The following is a 19,557-nucleotide window of genomic DNA, read 5'->3' on the forward strand; positions in this document are numbered from 1 at the left end:
TCAGTATTCAACCTGAGCACTTTACTTGACATTTTTAAAATATTTTTTTTGCTTAAGTGAATAGTGTTTTAAAATTTGTATACAAATGCAAGCATTTATGAACTAATATTAGAATGGTATTTTACTCTGAAAAAATTTAAGCCAAAAATGAACACTGTAGGTTTCCTATTTCCATTAAAGAGGTACGCAGTAATTTCAGAGAGAAACATATTTCTCTCTCTCTCTCCTCCTTTCCCTTTCTCACACACACACATTAATATTATGAAACTACTATCACTAGAGTACATGAGTTAGTTGTTTATCCAAGAAGGGTAATGAGCTAAGATCTACCTTCTTTGGCCAAGTTCTCCTCTGTAATAATAGCATCCATTTATTTAAGAGCTAACCAACATTTAGAGTGCTATGTTTATTCAAGGAGTTTTTCCCTTTGCAAATCTAACCCGCCTGTACAAGAATAAAATCCGTAATCAGGCAATTGTTGATTCTATGCTCTACTCAACTGAGATAGGCAGTGCAAACAACTGGAGTATTGTTACGGGGCAAGATTATCAGCAATGTGGTTAATTGAAAATTAACAGTGGGACTTTCTACTTAGTGCCAAACGTAGTTATTTGAAGTAGTCACCTTCAACAGCCCAAGAAAGAAAGTCAATTCCTAATTATCTAAAAGTAACAATTATCTAAGCAAATAGTACTTTCCACTTTTATTGACATAATTAAATCAAATGAGATTTTTTTATTCTTTTCATAACATTTTCTCTAGTATATCATTTAGATGTAATCAAACAAGAAATGTTTTTAAACCAAAAACATTTACCAGATTCTTAATACAGAAAGTAAAGAAAGATGCACTTCAAGTTTATATGCAGAAAGAGCTACACAGCATAGTTTTGAGAACCTACTATGTGCTGGGCACTATGCTGGACACCCAACTATACAAAGATGAACACAACTTGGTTCTTGCCCTCAAGGAGAGCATCTTTCAGCTGAGCTTGCTGATTCATCACTCTTGTGTGCTACAGAAAAATACTGTCTATTTAAATACTTGACTAAAACTTTGCCCTGTGTGAATTCTTCCTTGGTTTACCTGTCCTCTGTGACTCCAAGGCACATAGATCAGCATTTATCACATTTATTCATTCATTCACCAAGCAATTATTAGGTACCTCCCTTTTAAGTGCCAGGCATGATGGCCAAAGCTGAGTCTGTAAGGACAAACAGGACAAAACCTACCCCTTGGGAAGATCCCAGTACGACTCTAACAAGATAGCTACCACCCACTGCATATAGCAGAGTTCCCTTGAAAACAATGGCTTATGCATCTTTTATCACCAGCGCCTGGCATCTTGAAGGAGCTAAATATGTTAATTCTGTACCTGATGAAAAGATCTTTAGACGGGAAACCAGAAAACCATGTTTTAACCAGAGTATGTCACTGAGATACTCTGGGCCTCACTTTTTTCCTCAAAACAGTGAGGTGGCTGTCATTCCCCCATGTCTTTTCATGGTCTACTAGTATAGGAGTGAATATTCTCATGTTAAGTGGGAAGGGTAAACATATTTAACCACCTTGGGATGTGCTTTAAACAATTTAAAACCCATCTAAGATATGATTAGTTCAATGACTAGGCCTATGCTGAAATCACATCTTGAAACATTATTGTAACCATTATTCTGGAATTTACTTTTTGAGGTTGATATATTGAGTTCTTTTCTTGTCTCCCCTTACCCGGAGATGTATAATTTGGGTCTGCTGTATTCTTTCAAAGGAAGAATTGGCAGGGTGGTTGCTGTTACTTAGGATAAGTGTATAATCTCTTTGACTTTCTCTTGTTGGGCAAACTGCCCAGTGAATATCAATTTTTTTTAGAGCTACAAATATGGTTTTAATAGATTCACAGATTTCAAATGATTAAAATTCAGAGCATGTCTCTCCCAGGGTGAGCAGATAATTCACAACAATCCTCGCAGATTCAAAGGAGATGACAATGGATCAATCTGTATGTGAATAAGTTGACACAGTGGTTTACTGCTCCTCCTATCTCTACAGTCAACCCCCACCTCCGCAACACACACACTTTTCTCATGAAGAAAAATGCTTCAGTCCATGGGAGTTCAAATTAGTCATAATATCCACGTTAGGGACTGAGGAAAGCTTACTGTAAATCAGCCACTCAGAAACCACATTTGACATATTTTGGTTACAGTATAACTATAAGTTGCATAATATTGTACCTATTGATTGGAGCTTGAGATTATAATGGAAAGTAATTGCCATACATTGAAAGTGACCAACCGCAAGATAGAAAATTGCTCCTGAATAGCCCACAAAGGAAATCATTTTTCTTATCATCTAAAACTCTTATCCTCTAGATAGTATATTCTATCACACCCTTAAGGCTGTATTTTGCCCTAAAAGTGCTAAGGTATCTTAACCTCCAATCACCAAACTATTCAACTTTCTCTGACCAAGAGAAAAGTTCTAGCAGAGTAAACTGAAATCTTTCTTTATTCAAACAGTACTGTCTATACAAAAGTGAAGCAAAAGAACAAATCTGAACATCTCACTGGATGACAACTTCCAAATGATCAGAGGATATTGTAACAGCTATGAATTCATATTGGAATCTGCCTCTCTGTTGTTTTTCTGTCCCTGTCCTTTACCTTTTAAAAGATAATAATATATTGAGGGAATTATTGTATGTCAGATACTGTGCAATGCATTCATTTGCAATGTGTACCTTCCATCTACCTGCACAAATAGAGAACTTACTCTTCTCTACCACTCTTAAAGATCATTGCTAGATATATTTATTTGGAAACATGAACATCCAGGAAGGAAAGAAGTAAGACACCACGAAGAAATAATTAAGATCAGTTCACCCACTTCTAAGAAGCAAAGGGTGACCGACCTCGAACTGCAGCTTCGAGCTGATGGTTGACACTTGGATATTTCGTCCACTCTGCATGACTCATGCTAGTAGTGACCTGAACATTTTTGGACCATGATGCTAATAAAAATACATACCTACAATAAAATGAACACATATAATTGTGTAACTCAACTGCTTTTGTTAAAAGTTGGTTTCTGAAACAGATTCTTCTGTCATATAAATACTGAAGATATGCATAATGTTTAGATCCCACTGGGGACTACTTTTTAGTTTTCCTTATACTCATCTCTATATTTTCACTAATCTTTCAGATTTCACAACTTAACAGAAACATTAACTGTAACAATTGGGGTTCCTGGGTCCATTGGAAAAATGAAATGAGGATTTGGGTCTGCTTTCAAAGATCTGAAAGTTGTGGGTCACAGTGTGACAGAATTCTGCTAAATAACTGTTTTTGAGAAGAATACGAAGAGTAGCTGAACAGTTAACTTTTCCCCATTCCAAAATCAAGGTTAGGGGATATAATTGAGATAATGCCTACAAATGTTCTGTGCTTCCATGAAGATAAAGCAAGGGGCCTGTGTCCATGAAAGGGAAATGCATTACCATATCCAGATCACTCTGACCCTAGTGGTGAATACCCAATTTTCCTCCTGGTATGCTAAAATTATTGAGGAAAATACCAATAGTCCTTACAAATATCCAAGTGGGTATAAAGGCGCATTTAAATTCATCTAAGAAGCACACAGTAACAAATGAGGGATTAGAACAGCAAAAACTTCAGAGTCTCTGGGCTTTTAGACCCATACTGAAAACAATGTATCAATTCCTAGAATGGGCTACACTGTCTGTACTAGTAAAAATCCTTCCTGTCTCACCTCCTGCTCAAGCCACATCAACCAATTTCCCACTTTGCAGCTAATTAGCTTTTTTACTCTTTAGTTTGCCCTGTGTGTCTCATGCTTCTTGAAAAATTAGAAGATACATACATACACGAGTCAGAAGTGTGGGAAATTAATGCTCAGAGGGCCAAACGAAAATGAGAATCAATGGGTAAATATATCCCCCTTTTATATTTGGGGAGACATATTCATGAGGTGTCCTAGAAGGACCCAATGAGAATAAGCACCCATTAGTAGTAGTACTGGTCCCCTCTGTAATTCATCTTTGTATTGGCTTCCCCTGGTCCTTAATTCCTGCTCTGGGATCCACCCAAACAATGTACCTTCATGCAAGTCACTGTCTCAGAATCTGTTTTCAAGACCTACATTAAGTCAGCTCCTCCAAAAATCCTAACATATTAAAATAAAATGATAAAATAATATCTGACATATCAAAATGAAGGAGGAGATCAGATAGTGACATAATTCACAATAAAAAGGGAAAGATAAATAATAGGAAACTAGGAAAGTTCAGGGAGGCTAGATCTTCCCATCCAAAAGAATGGAGAGTTCACAGGGAAGCCATACTCAGACAAATTCGCAAGAGTACAACTTATAGTCCTTTACATAAAACCAGGGCTTCTATCTGACAGAGAATCAGACTATACCTCAGAGCTTCTCAGAAGCTCTGTTAATATGCACCAAACCCAGTTAGAAACAGGACATGTTGTCTCAGATTATCTTCTCAGCTCTTTGAAACCTGCTTCCTAGCAGATCTTAGAACAGGCTCTATTAAGCAAGTAGAGAAGAGCAGTCAGACCACAGTTAGTTACCTCTTTAACCCAGAAGGAGTCCTGTCCCTCCATATACCTGGCTCCAGTCAACAGATCTCCTGATTTAAATACTGGTTTTACAAGCACTGTCCTGAATGGCTTCCAGAAAACAGACCCAAACAGATTTATCTGCATAGTTCAACAATGACTGAAAATCCAAGTTGCATGATTCAGAAGAGAGCCAAGCGTAACAGTGAAAATGTATCCTCACACATATTGAGGTTGTTTTACGCCACAGTTTTTCTCATTAAGCAAACTGAACAAATCACTCATAGGTGATTGGTCTGAAATCTTTTACTGGTTACTGATTCACAAAACCACAGAAATAATATATATTTTGCTAACAGCCAGGCATGTTGCTATGGCATCACAGGTAATCACTGTTGAAATGGAGATCTGAGATGCACCTGTAACTATGAGAAAAAAAATCTTTAAAATAATATATACAAATATCTGACTTGTCAATTTGGAAATGTTTAACATCGATATAGACCAGTAATAAAAAAAAATCTAATCGTTCAGGGCAAAATGAAATCACAATTAAGATTTTACTATACACATTCATAAGTGCTCTGTGTATAATCCTAAAAGGACAGTGTTCTAAATCCATTCTCTAGATGAGATTAAGAAGCACCAACAAATACCAGTCATCAGACACCATTCATAAAAGTAAATCAAGAGGGAATTTCCTATGACGTCTTTTTCCGCAATTCCTTAGTTAAATTATTGAACACCATGTTAAATTCCATTACAGATTAAAAGAATGTCATGAAACAGTTAAGCAACCTGAGACGAAAATCAGTAACATGCATACCTTTAATTTTATTTCCCAAAAGCAAAGTTTTCATTTTTGGACATAGAGAAATCAACTTCACTCTGACTGGTGTGGCTCAGTGGGTTGGGTGTCATCCCTCAAACTGAAAGGTCACTGGTCTGATTCCTGGTCAGGGCACACGCCTGGGTTGTGGGCCAGGTCCCCGGTTGGGGGTGTGCGAGAAGCAACCAATCAATGTCTCTCTTGCACATCTATGTTTCTCTCTCCCTCACTCCCCTCTCTCTAGGAATAAATAAATAAAATCTAAAATAAAGAGAGAGAGAAGAAAAATAAAACCAACTTTATGGAGTCAGAAAGATGGGGATAAGAAAGTAGGGAGAGTAAATAATAAGAGCAAAAAATACCAAGCAAAAGTACTGAATCAAATATTAAATAATGACACTAACAAATTTCCTTTGCTCTAGAATTGTTTCATTTTTTAAAAGTGTTTCTTCATTCTGCTCTCTGAGAGAAGTGCTTTCTATTTCATACAGAAGACAACGAATGTTCCTTGCATGTGTTAGACATGGACTTATATGACTAACAGTTCTAAACAAAATTCTTTTGCACATCAAAGAAAAAGACTATTTATTCAAGAAATTCCTAATGGCTTCATTTATAAGTAAAATTTTCTCTTTATTTAAGACCTACATGCACAACAGAGTAGAGCTGAAAACAGCAGGTAGCTCTCATAATGAACTTTGCACAGTTTTGACAAAATAATATCTGAACGTAGTTCTTTCTTCTGGGGTCAGCAAATGAGTGGTTCAGAAAGAATAAACTATCCCAGGCAGGAAACATTCTGAGTTAAAAAAAAACAAAAACCTACCACACAACTGACACAACTGGAGGGGAAGAAGAGGGCCATTCTTACAGTCTTGCTAATTAAAATTTCCAGTTCTTATGGTCCTCTACATACACAAATCCCAGTATGAAAGGCCTGCAGGATCAGGCCTGTACCAAGACAAAGTATACCATCATCACATTAATTGTATTATTACTTCATAATGCTAACCAGCCAGGTTTATATAGACGAGATTAAATAACATGATAATGTTATAAACAATGCTCATTTCATCAGTGTACCAAATAAGTCTGATTCATATCGGTGACCGTTCTTCTAATTAATTTATGCATCCACATACTTCAATTTACACAGACAGACACCTACACTGGGGTGGGGATAGCTATTTTTTTTAATGTCTTGAACTTTGAGACAGGTTCATGTTTAGACTTCCCAATGTTGCTGTTTTAGTTCCCCTACACTTCAAAAATAAAGTGACTGTTAAAATACCTTACATTAAAGTTGAAGCAAGCAGAAAGAAAATATTTTATCAAACTCAGTACCTACCTCCCCCTGCCAACATTTATATGTTTAATTTTAGTAGAGCTGCACTCAAACTGACAACCAGATCTGTCCGTTCCAAAGTTGTGACCTTCTTCTTACCAATGTTCCCCTCAAAGCCTTTTGGACATGTAAGTTCATCTCATTACAGCACCAATCTTAAATTTCTATATTTGTTTTAATGCAATTTCTAGTGATATAGGGCAGGGGGGCCTCCAAATTCTAACATATTATTTCTATTAACATAAGGATTTCTTTTTAAAAGAATACTCCATGATGCTGGTTTACAACAGCAAGAACCACCAGTCAGGAGTTTTAGATGGAAAAACTCCATAGAGGGAGGACAATTCAATTTATCTCAATTCCTCAACCAGAAAGATAAAAACAACATCTCTGTTAAATGCAGACACACTTACAATAAACCATCAATGACATCACAATAATGCCAGTACGCTCTGAAAACCCTTAAAAAATAGCCACATAAAGGAATATCCTTGTAGCAAGATTATTCCAGTTTAGTTATTTTACAACTTCTATGGATAGCTTCAGTGTGGGAATAAGGATGTCTATTTACTTATTTAATCAGGCAAACAAAAAGGTTTTCATTTGTCTTTGATATAAAACTTTTATTTATGTATTTGATCAATGTTTATTTGCAGGACCTTAATACGATAACAGATGTCAGCTACATTATCTGTTTTTGATTATAAACTCCTAGAGGGCAGAGACCCTGTCTACTCAGCTCACTTTTTATAGGATGCAAACACAGTACCATACCCAAAAAGGCACTTAAAGATGGTTTATACATTAACAATGATTTTGAAGAGGCTTGGCCTGCTTCTAGGCTCCATCAGACTCCACTGGCACATACTGAACACTGAAGAGTAACACTTGTATATTCTTTGGTAATTTCATTCTTCAGATGTCAGTAACAGCAATTTTCTTTTGAAACAGGGACTATGTAGATGGAACTACTTGCACTTCTTAATGTTGAAGAATTAGCTTTTTGCCCAAAACCTAAATTCTACACTAACACTTGAAGATAAAAGATTAAAAAAAAGCCATACCCAAACATTTCATTTCTTAGCATTAGCATGAAGTTAGTACATTTCCTGCATTAGGCAGAAGGATCTGTTGTTTTCATGGGGGAACCTGTTAAGATCACTACTGTGGTACTTAAAAATGTAGCCTCTTTGCATTCTTTTATTTGTGTCCACTACAATCATATAAACAAAGGACACACTGAGTTAAATAATTTCCTGTGACAAGAAGAAATTTAGAACATTGATATATACTTGTAAACTCTAAAGAAATAAAAACCAGTAAGCAATATCTTAAGGGCTTTGCCACATCAATACAAAACAATACTGAGTCTAAAGAAAAATCTAATGAAATCTCAAAAATTGAGATTCCATTAACTACCATAACAGAAGATTTTTTTTCTTCCTTTTTTGGGTGGAGGTAGGTGGACTATGTGTTCTCAATGTAAATTATTCATTATGACTAACTCCAATAAAATTTTCAAATAGAACATCACTATTCTTATAAACATAAAAATATGAATTTATATGTAATAAGATATACATTATATGTATATATACAAAATCCACATACATGCAAACACATAATTCTATTCAAGCCAAGAATTAAAATACTTCTTGTCGTCCTACCTTTTCTTCCTCCTTCTATGAAGCTTCTATGAAGCTGCTAGGTCTTAGGAACTTAGATAAAGTAGAAATAAGCATTTTATTAAACATTGCTTATATTAATACTGACAGTTCCCAATATTCTTAGGCTAAAAGCTTAGGTTAAACTGGCAATCTCAAATATAAATAATACTCTCTTGTAAAAAGTGGTGCTGGGAGAGAATGCAGAATGTATTTAAATTCTCAAGTCACTCAACCACAGTTTATTTAATTCATAATGTACCTGAAATGTAGAACTCAGGGTACAAAAGCTAGTAATTGAATGCTACTTAAGCAGAGAAAATAATGGTATCAACAGTGTAAGAATATAAAATGTCCTGAAAAAAGGTCCTGTAGGGGCGTACAGTCCATGCCCCACCAAAAAAAAATCTTAAGTTCATTAAACTACTTTTTAACTGTAAGCATTTGTTCATATACTTGCAAAAGAAAACTTCAAGCAACTACTTAGTGTACTATCATTGTCTTGTTTTGAGAAACAAATGAATGCCCTGCAGAATGCAGTGATTTCTTCCAAGTAAAGGAAAAAAACACAAAGGTATCTTGTCCAAAATTTTCTATGTTCACCTTGGACTCCTTATCCTTGAGGGGGGTAGATTATAAAACTATTTAAAGGTAAATAATATTCAAATAGTCAAGATTTATGAAATTTTCAGGAAAAAATTTCTTCCTAACTTTTATCTGCTTAACTGACAGAAGCTAAAAAAATGTATATAGTAACAATAATGCAATTCACTATTCGCTACATGCTAGGCACAGTGCCTTATACTCACAGATAATATATATCCTTCATCCCTCCAACAATACCAAAGAGATAAGACATAAAAAAATCAAGTCTTCCTACTTCGATTTCATTAATTAAAATAAAACAAAGATCAAAACACACAGAAGTAATATCCTAACTATTGGTTACTCTATTAGACTTCATGCCAGTTTAGATCAGAGTAAAAAAGAGGGTAGTGACTTGGAGCCATAAATATTTGGCTTTCACCAATAACAATTCCATTTAAGAGTCCAGAGAAAAGGATAATTTAGTGAGCATTCTGAATTCCTTTTTAAAAAAACTAATGAAGGTTCATTCACATTCCTTAGTAAAATCCACTAATTGTCACACAAGTTTATATAAAAATGCAACCTAAGTTTTTTAAGTTCACATTTTAAGTAACTTTGGATATTAATCTTTTAACTAGTAATAGGAAAACAAAGACTACAAATGAAAACAGAATTGCAATTCATGTATATGGGTGATGGAGAATGAAAATTGGCTGTAAAATTGAATACAAGATGTCTGTCCAGAAAGTATCCACCCAGGTACTAGGGAAAGATAGAGACCATTTATTGAAGAGGATACAAGATACAAGAAACAATGTACACAGGATAATGACGCCCCAGTCCCCTTCAAAGTAGGCACCTTGGGACCTCACACAATTCTCCCAGCATCTCTTTCACTGTTCAAGATATTCTGTAAAATCCTTTGTTGGAATCTGCATCAGCTGTCCCATCGTATTTTCCTAAATCTCATCAAGTGTCTGAAATCTCTTCCCTTTCAAAGGTGATTTTTTGGGGAAAATCCAAAGTCATAGGGTGCCAAATCAGGGCTGTAGGGGGGCCCAGTCACCTGGGTGATTTGATGTTTCACCAAAAAACTGTGGAGGAGACGTGATCCATGAGTGGGTGTGTTGTTATGATAAAGCTGTCAATCACCAGTTGCCCATAACTGCGGCCATTTTTGTCATATTGCATCTTTCAACCAATGAGGAATATGGAGGTAGTTACTCCTTATTAATTGTTTGGCCTGGAAGGGCGTACTTGTGATGGACAATACTTTCCCAATCAAAACAAAAAAACAAACACAGTTAACATGGTCTTGATCTTGCTGCGACTTTGCCACAACTCCTTCAGGCATGGAGACCCAGGCAACTTCCACTGGGACAACTGGGCCTTCATTTCCAGATCATAGCCGTAGACTCACGATTCATCTCCAGTTAGAACCTTGAGGAAATCTGGTTCATTGGTAGCAGTGTGAATCAAGTGATTAGTAACTACAGCACAATGTTCCTTCTGCTCTGGTAGCAGAAGCTGCGGAATGAATTTTGCCACATGTTTTATGCCAAAATCTTGCATCACAATCTCAGACATAGTTGTTTTTGGAATCCCCAGATCAGCTTCTACTCTCACACTGTCAGACACCAATTTTTGTTGATTGCAGCCCATAAACGTTCAACATTCTCAGGAAGTCTGCTTGTTGCAGGCCTTCCAGAATGTGGATCACTTCCAACAGATTCTTGACCATCTTTTGAAGTATTTGTGCCACACTTTTATTTGTGCTACACTCATTGAATCATCCCCGAAAGCCTTCTGACATCATCTGAATAGTTTCCACAGAGGAATGTTCAAGCCTAAAGCAAAAACTGATGCAGATTAGTTGCTCTACATGCTCAGTCATTTTGAATGTGATGGCCACACAGTACATTTGCTCCTTCAACAGAGTCTACCTCCCCCACTGACTAGTAAAGTGAAGCTGCCATTATTCACACGTGCACATTCCAGTCCACTCTCTTTGGCTGCCAATTTACATCGATGTCACAAAAACCACTCTTGTCATATTAACAATGGCTGGACTTATTCTGGACAGACCTTGCAAAAGGATAGAAATAAACAAGTAAGGGTAAGGAAAGGAAAAAAGAAAATAGAGAAGGCAAAGCAAAAGGAGAAGGAGAAAAGGAGAAACACAACAGGAAAAAAGAGAAAGGCCGGGAGGTAGAGAAAGGACTGACCAAGGAAAGTAAGATCAGGTTTGCAGTAAAATGGCTCTTGTCCAAGGTCTGCCAGAGCTCTGGACCATTGCTTCTCTCTGACAGAGGGATTACCTCTCCTGTGGTTTTTAAAAAATGCTTTCCGTACCTAAACAGTCTCATTTTATTTTTCAAATTCCCATGTTTATTTTTAAATAAAAGTTCAAGTTTGAAAACTCTGCTTATGTGTAAAAGGAATGACTTATTTTAGAAATGTACTTTGGAACCTACACACCATACTCCGTTTAATGCTCAAAACCTCAGAGATGTCCCGACATTCCAAACCTGACAGTCTTTCCTTTGTAAAGAAATTAGGGCTGCCCTGTTCCACAGCGCCTGAAAATTACATCTGAGATCAGTCTTCACTGATTGTGCAAAGCCTTAAAAATATGTTCATTTGCATGAGCAGTAATCTATCACCAGAAATATTTGTTCTTATTCTCGAGAAAACTACAAAGATGTGTCCAAGTGTCAGATGCTCCCAAAAGGACATCCCAAGTTGGTTGTCAGAAATTGTCCCCTAGCCTGGAGTACGTATGCAGAGCAACAGCACCAAATATTGTACTCAAAGCCAGATTCTATAGAAAGGTAAGCTGTCCATCAGTTAAGCCTGGCTCAGTAGGCTAAGAATCCCACCCACCCTGCCTTGATCTGATGGCTTCTTTCTACCAATCCACCTACCCATTCTCTTTGTGCTCCAATAAACCACTTGATCCTTAGTAGAACCCCTCAATACCATAAGAATTCTTTTATATAAAAATTAATTAAATAATGTACCACTTTCAATATATTGATCCTACAAACTGTAACTCTGTGAAGTGGTTCAACACAATGTCATCACTACACTGCAACTTGTTTCATTTACAGTATCTGTTTCACTTCTACTCATGAGCTAATATAATTCAATTTTTTTTAACTGCACACAGGCTGCTAGACACATGTGCATGGCAAATGGAATCTGAACTTAGCTTAACAGCCTCATTTATTCCTGATGGTTTAAATTATTTCATCACAATTAATGACACCCCCTCAGCTTCCTGTGCAGCACTGCCAGATGTTCAGAGACCACAAAGCCACTCTCTTCTTTGACGGCTGGTGACAAGTCGTCCTCTGAAGGACGTTCCCTAGGTACACGGGCCGGATGACACCTCCATTGCTTAGCACCTCTCTGCCTCCCACAGTAACCATGTTGAGGAAAAAGAGGATGGCATGAGAAACCAGCAAATGCATTAACAAGGGCAAATTATGTGAAGTGATCTAAACTCAGAGGAACTTGGCTCCTGCCACAGGAGTTCCTAACCTTGTTGTTTTATGAAAGAATTCTTCACCTCCACCTTCCCAGCCACTGGCACCCACTAAGGTGCTTCGTAAGGCGTCTGTCCTTGGGGAATGTCAAAGGACAATAAAAATATAAACCTCTCCACAGGGATCCTTTTTGAATTTGGTTAGTTTTGTTTTGGGAGTGTTGTTTTTTTTAATTTACCACATTAATCTTGATCATTGTGTTTTTGATAGTGAATAGTTTGAATAGTTTATCACTGTCTACATTTTCAACTATAATTTTCCTCTATTATTCAGTAGACACTTCCAATAGCAAGATGTTTATCACAAGTTGCCAAAATGGTGTACAACAGTTTTACCCCATTTTCCTTTTCATGCTTTCCTGAGCTATAATCGGTGTACAAAAAGTTGCACACATTTCATGTATTCATCTTGATGAATCTCAATTACCTCTTTTTCTTAGGCTTAGTAGGATTTAGTCTTTTCAGGAGCTGTTGGCTTTTTGTTTTTCTTCCTATTAGGTTTTGTTTGCTGTTATTTGTTAATTTTTTTAAGAACATACTGAAAATCAGACTTTGCACTTCTCCTTTATTTATTCTAAAATGGGCAAAGCCATTTACTCTTTCCTTAACAAAAATTTCTTTCCCGAGTGTAGAAATTCAAAAATAGTACCTTATATTTGTCATTTTGAATTTCACCAAAAAATGAAAAATAAATTTGCATAATCACAGGTAGCTAAGACGGTTGCAGAAATAAACACACTAGAACTTTTATGGTAAGAATCCAATACTATAGCTCTAATTTGGAAAACATTTCCATCAACTAGTGAACATGTGGCAGACATTTTATGGATTATTTTTTAAAAGTTAAAAAAAAATAAAAATGCTGATCTTATTCAGGGAATAAGGGGCCTTTTCGTTTGCCAAAAAGTGTAATAGGAAAACTGAAAGGCCACCTGTGTCAGCCCACCCTATAGTATGAACATGAGCTATAAGAACATTTTGGAAAATATTTTTAAACTGAGATGAGAAAAAAAATCAATATCAATAGAGATTCCAAGCAGATACAAAAGGCTTCTGTGCATGGTCGTGATTATGTGTGTGGCCTGCACAGACTAATTTCAGATGCCTCCAAAACTCAGTGTACTTTCTCTTTTATAAGCTATTTGGGATTAAAACTAGGATTTCATCCATTTCAACTTTGACAATGGATACAAACACAAGGTAAGATAATCAAGCCAAACAAGTTGAATTTTCCCCCTCACAGATGGCTGTTTTAATCTTAAATGACTACTGAATTTTACCAGACATGCTACACTTAATATTTTGACAGTTGTTTATTAAAATTACTTTGCTAAGAAGTTCTATGAAACAAACAGTCTAGTTTTTATCAGAATTGAGGGATCAGAGAAAACTTGTGTTGATGGCATACTTGCAGCAAGCAGACAATAGGAAACCCTTAGTACTCCCGGACTTGCATCACATTTTCCGTGGACCATAACTAAAATGAAATATTCAATTACTGAGAGGTAGATAAGTGAAATAAACAACTAATTTCATAGTGAAGTTGGGAGAGACTCATATGGACCTCATTCTGTTGTCTCCAAACACTTTATCGAAGGGGAAAAGGGAGCTGAAAAAACTTTAAACTCTCATGTAGGGATGTATTGCTTGTGTGTCCCTGGCAGATGTGGAAAGGAGATGAAATGGGCAAGGGAGAATCAAATATCCCATCGCTGCAGGTTTGCTGAGGGAAAGAGCACTGCAAAGATCTCACATCTGGCAATCATTTGTCAATAGCTGGAAAGAGAACAGCAGGAAACTTTCTGGCTCTTGGAGAAGATGAAAAGACAAAAACCATGTGTCACACACACACACACACACACACACTGTAATGGGGTACGATGACTACTACACTTATTTTGCACCCCTCCTTATCCCCACTAAATTTAATGATCTTCAGATATACTCTATTCCATGGTCAAAAACATGCACTCACTTGACTTGTTAAAGCTGCAGTGTACGTACATTTTTCAAATAAACCCCAGGGCTGATGTTAGAAAATCAAAATCAGTCAAGCATAGACCGCCTGGTACTTTGGGCAGGAATCCTTGTGGTTTAGTCAATAAACAGAATCTGAATGAAAGACACCACAGTAACTAGACAGTAACGTTTTGAACAGTTCTTAACCTGAAGGGGGCTGGGGAAGGCGGGTGCACTAGTGACCATGGACATAAGTCTACCAGTCCATCTGCATCACTCACTCTACCTGTGACATGACTGTGTTTAGCACAAGGTCATCTATTATTTCTAACACACACTAAAAAAAAGTGAACTTATATTTGAGGGAGGTTGGGAATGAATTTGGGGAGGAAACTGTTGGGTTTTAAAAAAATAATTATACCTATTTAATAGGGCGGGAAGAGAAAATCTCAGATTCTGTTCAGTCCACACTGGTGATAACAATATAAAAAATTTGCTAACTTCATTGTGAATTAATAAAAATGACCAGGTTTGCCTCAGTCAGTTTATCAGGTAATAAAAAACTTTTCAAGATACCCCACGCAAAATTAACTTGTCCAAAAATCAAAAGAATTTAAATCTGTTCATGTGATCTACAGACTTCCATGGAAGCTCTTGGTTCACCCTTATGCTGCATTTAACTAGCAGCAGCCGCCAAGCTTGTCCCTGTGATTCCGTAAGTGAATGCTGCAGGTTGTTTAATAACCTGGCAAATTCACAGTAGCTTGTCAAATTATTACAGGAACAGTGTCATCACTAAACAAGCCTGATCACGGTTAATTACAATGCAGACTAGAGAGCAGCCACAATTGTTCATTAATTACAGGAAGCACCTCATTTAAATTTTATGGAAATTTACACTTGCATCCCGGTATGTCTGGAAAAAAAAAAGTGATCCTTCATGCATTCACAGAAGAAAGGAGTCTGTGGTTTATGAAACATCACAGTAAATTGGATCTAATCTGGTACTGAAATATTGGTTCACTATTTACTCTAATTTTCTAAGCACATTAGTGGTGAAAAATATCAAGTCAAACCCCACATCTTGAATTCCCAACCAAGAAAGGAAATGAGCTGGGCCTACAGTAACAACTTAATACATGATAAGGCTCCATTAAGACTAAAAAGTAACTTTTCTCTGATTAAAAATAAAATATTTAATAGCAATTAAGAGAGTATAAATCAGAATAACCATTTCTTATAAAATAATTACATAAGAACACAATTTTTAGCTACTATATCTCAGTTAACTTAACATCCCCAGGTGAAGAAAGTAGTTTCATATCTACTTCAAAAGCCACTGAGGAAAATAAAGTTAGTGAATCAAAGTCTTGATTTCCAGCTTCTTTTCTAAATCAAGCATATTAACACAAAAAAAGTGCAGATGTCCCTGCAAAAGTCCAGTCAGACACAGACTTCAAGGATTATAATCATTAAAAACCAAAGGAATATTCATGAAAGAGTGTCAGGAATCTTGGGATTATTAAACAATAATGTTGCCAAACCATCTGAAAATTAAGAGATAAGAGCAAAGGGTTAAAAGGAAGCAGGTAAGAACAGGAAGTGACTCCAGCAGTCCTGAAAACTCATGAATATAAAAGTAGATCAGATATGGGTACTCTGTGTCTAAATGAAAATCCTTCCTAGGAAAAAGTATAAACAAACTGTTGCTCCTAAATCAAGGTGCCCAGGGGGTTATTCTCAGAATCAAGAGGCCAAACAGCAAATCCTCTGGCGGTTATAATGCCTGGCCCTCAGGGAAAGCCTGAGATTCAAGCGGGAAAAATAAATGACTCTGATGACCCTGGCAAGTCCTATAGTGAGTTCCCTGGAGTGTAGATTTGGACTAAAAAATAAGAAACGGCCAATTCTGTATAGGGCGGGAGAGGCGGGGAACCAAATACCAGACTACATTCCATGGCAAGAATGAAAGGACTCTAAGCTAAAAACTACCCCTGGAATTGTTAGATTGTGAAGAACATATTAAGTGTCAAGTTTATTATGACTGATGTAATATGGATATGTACTAGATATTATTAAAATGTATGGAAGTCATATTTAGCAAGGAAGAGGAAAAAAAGAAGGACATGGTTCAAGTGGGTCCCAGCTAATTCACCAATTCACCATAGTTGACTACCTTTTGACAGATGCAACCTTTCCACTCAGTCTGCCAAAATGGTGTTGCAAGAGGAGGAATCCAATAAAATGAGCACTTTCATTTCTATGCCCAGGAGCTTGGTCTTCTTTGCAAAGCCTATGCTGAATTGTCAGCTCCACAATCTGTTTAACTACCTATGACCAGAGTTTCACTTAAATTTGTAAATACACATTTTCTCCCTTGGTATGTTATAATATTGTGCTCCATTGGTCTCTTTCAGTTTTATTTCACACACTCACATCTGCAAAACCCATTGCTCTTTGCACCATAACTCAAGGTTCAAAAACAAATTATCCAACAGCCACCCATGACAGACCATTCCAGGTGATATGTTTGAAGACCATCAATTGTCCTATGCAAAGAGGTCAAAGGTCAGACTATTCCCCCCAACAAGTCTTCCATCACTCTGCATTTATGTGTCACACGCAAGCTGTTAACTTTCTGAAACTGGGAAATAAATGATCATGTCTCATATGTGTCACACCTGCTTTTCTGTTGCATCATAGCCATACACCACCCAGACAGTACCAGTTTGTGGCACTGAAGAGCACAGGTGGCCTTCCCTGGTCCAAGAGCAGGTGTGCAAGAGATGGTGTACCCTTCAGTACCATAAAAACTGAAACCTCCTCTTACCACCACGTCTACCTTCACTCCCACTATGAAGAAGTAATTTTTAAAACTATTTTCTTTTCATATGGGGTGTCTAAACCACTAAAATGTTTTAAAATTGAACTCACTGTGCTCATCCCTCAAGTCTAAAAATTTTAGAAAATGATACCAAATGGAAGCTCTAAAAAATACTGTGAGTTTGCTCATACTAGGGAATGGCATCCGTGTTGAAACTTCAGCTTGTATCTTTGCATCATTGGCACAATCCTTAAATAATTGAAGGTACATGGAGGAAGACACAATAGTTTAGATGTCATATTTATATTTTTAATTTGCAATATAACAAACTGCTTTGATTGCCTCAAGACCACACAAAAAGAACTATATTCCAAGTCAATACTTTCACAAAAATGTACTTTGCTAATAAACTTAGCATTTTACCAGGGGACATATCTTCCAATCCATGAAGAAGGAAGTTACTTAATGAGTCTTATTTTTCTAATGCAGTGCCCAGTTGAATGGTTTCCACTCTCCTGAGCTGGGAAACCATAATACAGGAAGTATGACTTGTTCCCCATGTATCCCCAGTGCCTCAAACAGTGCTTAGCGCATGTTGATGATGATTTAAAAAATGAGAGCTAATATTCCTGGAGTGCCTGTTGTGTACCGGGCCCTATGCTAACTTCTAGGTATACATTAGAACATTTAATGCTCATGATCACCTTGTGTGGTAGAACTTCATTTCATACATGACAAAGCTAAAGCTCAGTTAGGTTGAGTGACTTGTCAAAGGGCTCACGGCAGCTTGTGTCACCTGGGCAGCCAGCCTTCAGATACCATGGTCTTACCCACTGCAGTATATACTATCTCTTGGATAAATAAATGATCGATCTCCAGTTACAGAAAACTTATCCTGAAAAGAACTTTTTGTTGCACATATGCTACATTGGTCCCGTTTTCACATTTTTCTCAATGGCTGTCTGTCTCCTGATGTCACTGACACATCTGTATGGCCTTCGAGGACCACCATTTCTGTCACACCACCCCCAACTGATAAAACAATAAGACTCCAACCTGGACTTCCAGCCTCTGGTCTGGCTCCTCCAGGTTTGGGCAGAAGTCTGCACCCAGCACTCTGCCAGCACATGCCACTGGAACCTGGGGGAATATGGCTGAGTTAGATAGATGCTGGGTGTGGAGGCTGAGAACTACACACAAACACACTTGACCCAGGCACAAGCAGGGGCACCCCAAGTGCAGTTCTGAAACAGGCCATCATGGCTTCACAGGTTTTTGACACTTAGTAGGTCAAACGTATTGTAAAGAGCATACATCCAAATTTATTAACTATCAAGAAGGTAAATTCCAAGAAGAAAAGATCCACATAAATGTTATTCCTGCTTGTGTCTACAGCACGGAGCATAGAGCAGGCACTTAAATATCTGTTCAGAAAGAAGAAAGGAGGAAGGTAAAAAGGCATACAAGGAGAAAATAAGAGAAGAGAAAAAGAAGCAGAATGGCTGCTTGATATTTTTCCTCTATCTTTTAATTTTCTTATATGAGGATTAAGAAAATTGCATTCTATAATGTTTAAAGTTCCTTTGCATTTTAAAAATCCCTATTCAAACTTATTTTTCCTGTTCCTGGTAGAAGATAGCACAGGCAGTGTTATTTATTAATATTTATTATTTATTTACTTACTATCATTAAAGAGTTTTATTTTATGTCTGTTCTAATAATAAAAATAATAACAAATACAACTTTAATTTAGTGAATGTTTCTGTTTCTAGAATTCTACATTGAAAGCCACTAAAATTCCCTTTCAAAAGTAAGTTATTTATTTCATCCATGGAGTAACTTACTTACTTTTGAAAGAAGGTGAAGGGATTTGCCAAAGAACATATATGCATAAACCACAGAAACAGACAACAGTGTGGTGATGGCCAGAGGGAAGGGAGTGGTGAGAGGCTGGGTAAAGGAGGAAAAGGGGAGCAACAGGGAGAAATCTGTAATAGTGTCAATAATAAAAATAAAGTTTTAAAAATTAAGTTATTTATTATCAATAGTCATTCTCACCCTGAAATACTGCCTACTATAACTTGCTAACTTTGTTTTATACTTTTTAAGGTAAGGAAAGGAAGATTTAGATTTGATCTAAACCTGTTTTCTCCTTTTTAAAAAATTTCTCTAATACTCAACGATTTCAAAGATATACTATATCTTC

At 36.7% G+C, this 19,557-nt stretch overlaps 1 protein-coding gene across 7 annotated transcripts in view; it reads right to left on the reverse strand.

Annotated features, from left to right (window-relative positions):
- BNC2 (basonuclin zinc finger protein 2) overlaps positions 1 to 19,557 on the reverse strand; it is a 420,364-nt gene that overhangs the window by 226,000 nt on the left and 174,807 nt on the right. For 6 of the 7 annotated variants that reach the window (XM_045193713.3, XM_045193712.3, XM_024558294.4 and 3 more), the window contains one exon: positions 18,408 to 18,491. The exons of the other annotated variant lie outside the window; for it this stretch is intronic. In XM_045193713.3, the coding sequence (XP_045049648.2) occupies positions 18,408 to 18,491 (84 nt within the window). The remainder of the gene's footprint in view (positions 1 to 18,407; positions 18,492 to 19,557) is intronic. 7 annotated transcript variants of the gene reach the window in all.

This window comes from Desmodus rotundus, chromosome 1, assembly GCF_022682495.2.
Source record: "Desmodus rotundus isolate HL8 chromosome 1, HLdesRot8A.1, whole genome shotgun sequence".
NCBI classification, from domain to species: domain Eukaryota; kingdom Metazoa; phylum Chordata; class Mammalia; order Chiroptera; family Phyllostomidae; genus Desmodus; species Desmodus rotundus.